This window comes from Rhagoletis zephyria, unplaced genomic scaffold (assembly GCF_001687245.7).
Source record: "Rhagoletis zephyria isolate East Lansing unplaced genomic scaffold, Rhagoletis_zephyria_1.1 Rzeph_scaffold_13500, whole genome shotgun sequence".
Classification (NCBI taxonomy): Eukaryota; Metazoa; Arthropoda; class Insecta; order Diptera; family Tephritidae; genus Rhagoletis; species Rhagoletis zephyria.
The window spans coordinates 1-4,639 of record NW_016170571.1 but is presented as its reverse complement, the minus strand read 5'-3'; the positions used below and the strand labels follow the sequence as shown (position 1 = coordinate 4,639).

Sequence of the window (4,639 nt, the reverse complement as noted above, 5' to 3'; positions counted from 1 at the left end):
TCATGACCTCCTATAAAAAGTACATGTATACATACGTATAAGTACAGGGTACAGTTTAGTTATGTGTACAACGATTTCGGGTTTCTGTACCCAAACTCGTGACCCAAATCAAGAAACTTTTACTCACGCTTCTAGACAAGAGTCTACAGTTTATTAAAAAAACGGTGTTCAGCCCCTATTCTTTGGCAACACAGAAAGAAGAATTCTACTTTATAATTCCTAAGCGCGCCCGAAGGTTTTCCTTTGCAAAAAATCCAAATTTTCCCTATCTTCAAACAGCTCCCAAAGGGGTATGTGGGAATGTGAGAGGGAGTGGGTTACTTTTCATATAGTGCGGTCCATCCTCTTTCTTTTATGGGAGGTTTGGGGGGTGGGGGCACGCTCCACCCCCTCCGCCTTCACACCAAAATCGTTGTACAAATAGCTAAATATTTCCCTAAGAACAGAACTTTGCTATTTACAAAGCAATTCAAAACTATTTAATTTTTGTTGAATTTGGTTATTAGTTTTCAATTTCTGACACTGACCTGGTGATATTATTTTTATATGCGTGCAGTCTAAAGCCGCTACCACGCGAGGAAATTTCCCTACTAAATAAAACTTTTCGTGCAGCCGTCTTTGCTCTTCTGCAGTTGTGGGAAATGAAATAAACTGCGCTCGTAATACAGCTATGTGGTGCGAAACCAACCTTATGACTCGGGAAGTAGTGCTATTAGAAACTCCGATTAAGTCCCCTCCAGTCCTTTGCATGCAACCCGTGGCATAGAATCGCAAAGTGACCAGAAGCATTTCTTCGGGAGTTAGAGCACTGTTCCTGGAGTAAAAGTCATTAGAAGCAGTACACAATTCCTCTAAATCGGGTTTACCATGTAATTTTATGTTGGATTTTTTCCCGTATCATCCTTAACACCATCCATGCTGACGCTTTGCTTACACGAAATCTGTCCCGGAAATCCTTCTCGTCGAAGTCTCTGAAACGGGTTGGCGCATCCCTTATATACCGTGGACGTCGCGTTATAATGATGCGCTCTAGAACCTCGCATTCCATGTCACTTTCGTCACTCGTACTCATTTTAATAGTATTTAATTTGAATAACTTTTGCCTTTTATTTACTTATTTATATTTTATTTTGAGTAATCAGCTGCTGTTTAGTCGAAAAGCAGGGTTGCATTTTCCATATTTAAATAGCCGACATGCGGCATTTAAATACAGTTTAAATATTTCATCTAAAAATGAAAAATCATCAATCGGTATTTAAATAGGCGATTTGAAATTGGCCCTTAGTATCATAGAATTTGTACCCATTAATTTGAAAGTTATTAAATTGCGTAAGGTGGGTTTCAGATGCAAGCAAAACGTCTATATGAAAGCCCTCTAGGAAAATTTCTAGTTCGTTTTTATGCTGGGTTAGCCCGATAGCATTATAAAAACAAATTTTGAGATTATTCATGATTTAGGTAAAATGGCTTGAAGTAATAGATTTTGATTTTTAATCAAATCTTGTACTATGCTCTGCATTGCCATCATTTGCTCCTGCATAACTTTCATAAAGTTATTTATAGTAGCTTCTAGGTTACTACTATTCTGACCAAAAAGATGTTGTGTCGGAGGAGTATTTTTCAGCATTTGTGCATAAGAAGTAAAATTATTAACAGTGATTGGCGCAGGCATTGGCTTAGCGATTTCTGGTACGGGGTTATGCCTAATAGGAATATTTTTGGGAGTTGCTTTCTCTTTCATTGAGATATAAACTGGACAACCTCTATAATTAGCAGGGTGATTTCCACCGCAGTTACTGCACTTTTTGGATTTCGGGTGCATTTTTGGTTTCACACATTCTTTGGAAGTGTGTAAATCCCCACAGATAACAAAGACACCAGGTAAGGTGCAGTAGCGACGTGTGTGACCAAATTCCTGGCAGTTATGACATTGAACAGGGCCTCTAGGCTTATGGGGATCTTCTACGGAGATTTTACGGTGTAGAAAATATCGCAATTGGTTTATTTGATGCACTTCCCCTTTCTTCAGGTTATAATACCGAATGAAATGAAAATAAACTTAAGAATTTGAGTGTATTTCGAAACTTATCTCAAAATTCGATATTTTTTTACTTTAGCTTGTATCATTTACAAACTCATATGAGAGGTTAATTTTCTTCAAAATTGACAATACTGATTTTCGCAGTCTATTGTCTTTTTGCATTGTTTATACCAGAGGTGGTCACTTTTTTGCCCGCGCAGCAGCTAAAGTGCGAGCGCGGCACATAGGGATATTTAGCCGATTTATGCGGCCAAAATTATTTTTATGAATATTTCAACTCGAAACATATAGAATTGTAAATGTTTAAAATCAAGTAAATATAAGTTAAAACATTAACAGAGTTGTCACCTGTTAAACAATTTTGTTCAATTAGTTAAATGAATTGCTGCAATATGGGTATCAATGGAAATGGGTTTGAAAATACTTTATCTCTAAGGAACCTTCCAGGGTTTAAAAAATCAAATTTAACTTTAATTAAAGTAATTAAATAACTCAAATATGTATCACAGTATAGGTAAGAAATGGGTGTATTCGAGGTGCAATTAATGCGGCAGTGTTGCTCTTTTATGAAAGAGTATCACGTACTACGCGAAAATTTGGGCGAACAAAATTTTGACAATCAGTTACTCATCATTGGCAAATCAAAAGCAACATACAAATTTTTACTGCTCAATTTCTGCAATGTTTTAAAAAAGGTTAAGTTCAGCATCAGCAACATGTCATCTGGAAAGCAACAAGTCTGCAATAATGCGGCAATTAAAGGGTGAACACACCAAAACTGCGACACTTAGAAATGAGTACCAGAAACAAACTAGCAGGCTTTGAAATTATTNTTTTTTTGTATTATATAACTTGGAAGTTTAGATGTTATTAAAATGTTAAAATATTAGTTATTATTTGCTCCATATGCAAGTGATCGGTATTTTCATCGCACACGCGCCATCATGTTCTGCACGACTGCATCATCGACTTTACGCGATGCGCACAACTACTTTGTTTTGCACTCTTCAATATTTTTCACTGTTTTACCTGTTTTCTTCAAGATTGACAATTGACCAATATTCCCCAACAGGACGTAGCTCTGGGCTATTGATTGGATTGCAGTCGTGAGGTACAAAATTGATGTTATTTGCATTATACCACGGCAATGTGTCCTTGGCATAGTGGCAGGTTGCCATGTCCGCCTAGAACGATGGCCTACTCCTTATCTGTTGATAAATGACAGAAGACGCCTTTTGAGGCACTCATCCCGATAAACTTGATCATTCATTGTCCCGGATTGGAAAAAAGGGCTGCTCTTACGGCCACAGGATCAAATAGCTTGCCAAACCATGTGGTTTTTTTGGAAATTTGGACTTCATTTTCAGCTTACAACTTTCAGGGGCATCTTGACGACTTGCACCAGTATAAAAGTCTTGACCTGAAATATATTTTGAATTTTTATAGCAGTAGGTTTTGTAGTCCATAACAATGCAGTTGTATTTTTTAATTTAAAATTCATACAACTTCCGAATGCGGGATTTCGCTGTAACATTCTACTTTGCGCCTCGGTCTGGCGCTTTTCGCTTTACCTTTTGTACGAAAAACTGCGATCTGCGTACGGATTTTGCAACATAACGCGACAAAATCTTCGGATTTCACGAAAACGCACTGAGGACCTTCCGAGCACTGTTTTTATCACTTTGACCATGCTAACCCCCGCTCCCTGGTTTTCTCGTAACTGCCAGGCCTTATTTGTACCGATTAAAACCCTGCAAACTGTCGAATAGTGCAATCTTTAATTTTTTAGCAATTTTACGTGTACTTAAGGCCGGATCATTTATAAACTCGTGCAAAATGGTTTGTCTCGTTTCTAACTCGGTTGCCATTTTTAACTCAACTAGGAATCAAATTCAAATGAAATTTCTTCTACGTCCAACTAAGGTCATGTGGTCGGCTTATGGTATTTGAATTTTAAAATATTGAATTCGTTTTGGGTAAGTTATAAGCTTCCCAAAGTGTCGTAGTTTTGGTGTGTTCACCCTTTATTACGTAGCTCGAACGCACCCAATGTAGTAAAACTACATTTTTGTAATAACAACAGTCTTATTTATTTTTATAGAATTTTGTAAGTATTAACTTGGAGTAAATTAGCGTCCTCAATTACTGAAATATCGGAGTTTTCGTTTTTTCAACGCATTGCTTTTCCATACCAAGTGCACCGAGTTTGGTACAAATTGATAAATCGGTCAAGGAGATATACATTTATGGTCAAAAGTGCGCGGCGCCACGTCCATTATCCAAAAAATTATAAGAGTTTTAATTAATGCCAAGAGGTTATTCCAATAATCGATTTAGAGTGAATTAGCTTCAGTAGTTATTGATTTATCGCAGTTTTAGCGTTTCTGTAAATTACCGTTATATGGGAAGTGGGCGTGGTTATCGCCCGATTTCAAGAATTTTTAGCAGTTATGTTAGATATAGCCTAAGCTCATACCGAGTTTGGTACGGATTAGTGAAGCGGATACTGAGATAAAACATTTCATCATAAGTGGGCGGGGCCACACCCGTTTTCTAAAACTTTAATAATAATCCTATTTTGTTCCAAAATTTTACTTT

General features: G+C 37.1%; 1 protein-coding gene across 1 annotated transcript; it reads right to left on the bottom strand.

Annotated features, from left to right (window-relative positions):
• Positions 1-33: 33 nt before the first annotated feature.
• LOC108378169 (putative nuclease HARBI1) lies at positions 34-1,279 on the bottom strand. Its single transcript, XM_017634462.1, has 2 exons — positions 867-1,279; positions 34-814 (listed from the first exon to the last, which is right to left on the bottom strand). The coding sequence occupies exons 1-2, from the start codon at positions 1,070-1,072 to the stop codon at positions 454-456; spliced, it is 567 nt and encodes a 188-aa protein (XP_017489951.1). The 5' UTR covers positions 1,073-1,279; the 3' UTR covers positions 34-453.
• Positions 1,280-4,639: the final 3,360 nt, after the last annotated feature.

Bases quoted from the DNA above. Each gene is read 5' to 3' on its own strand.
- LOC108378169 (XM_017634462.1), bottom strand. From the start codon at position 1,072: ATGAGTACGAGTGACGAAAGTGACATGGAATGCGAGGTTCTAGAGCGC. The intron at 815-866 runs GTAAACCCGATT...CTTTTACTCCAG, and splicing joins ATCCAACATAAAATTACATG to GAACAGTGCTCTAACTCCCG.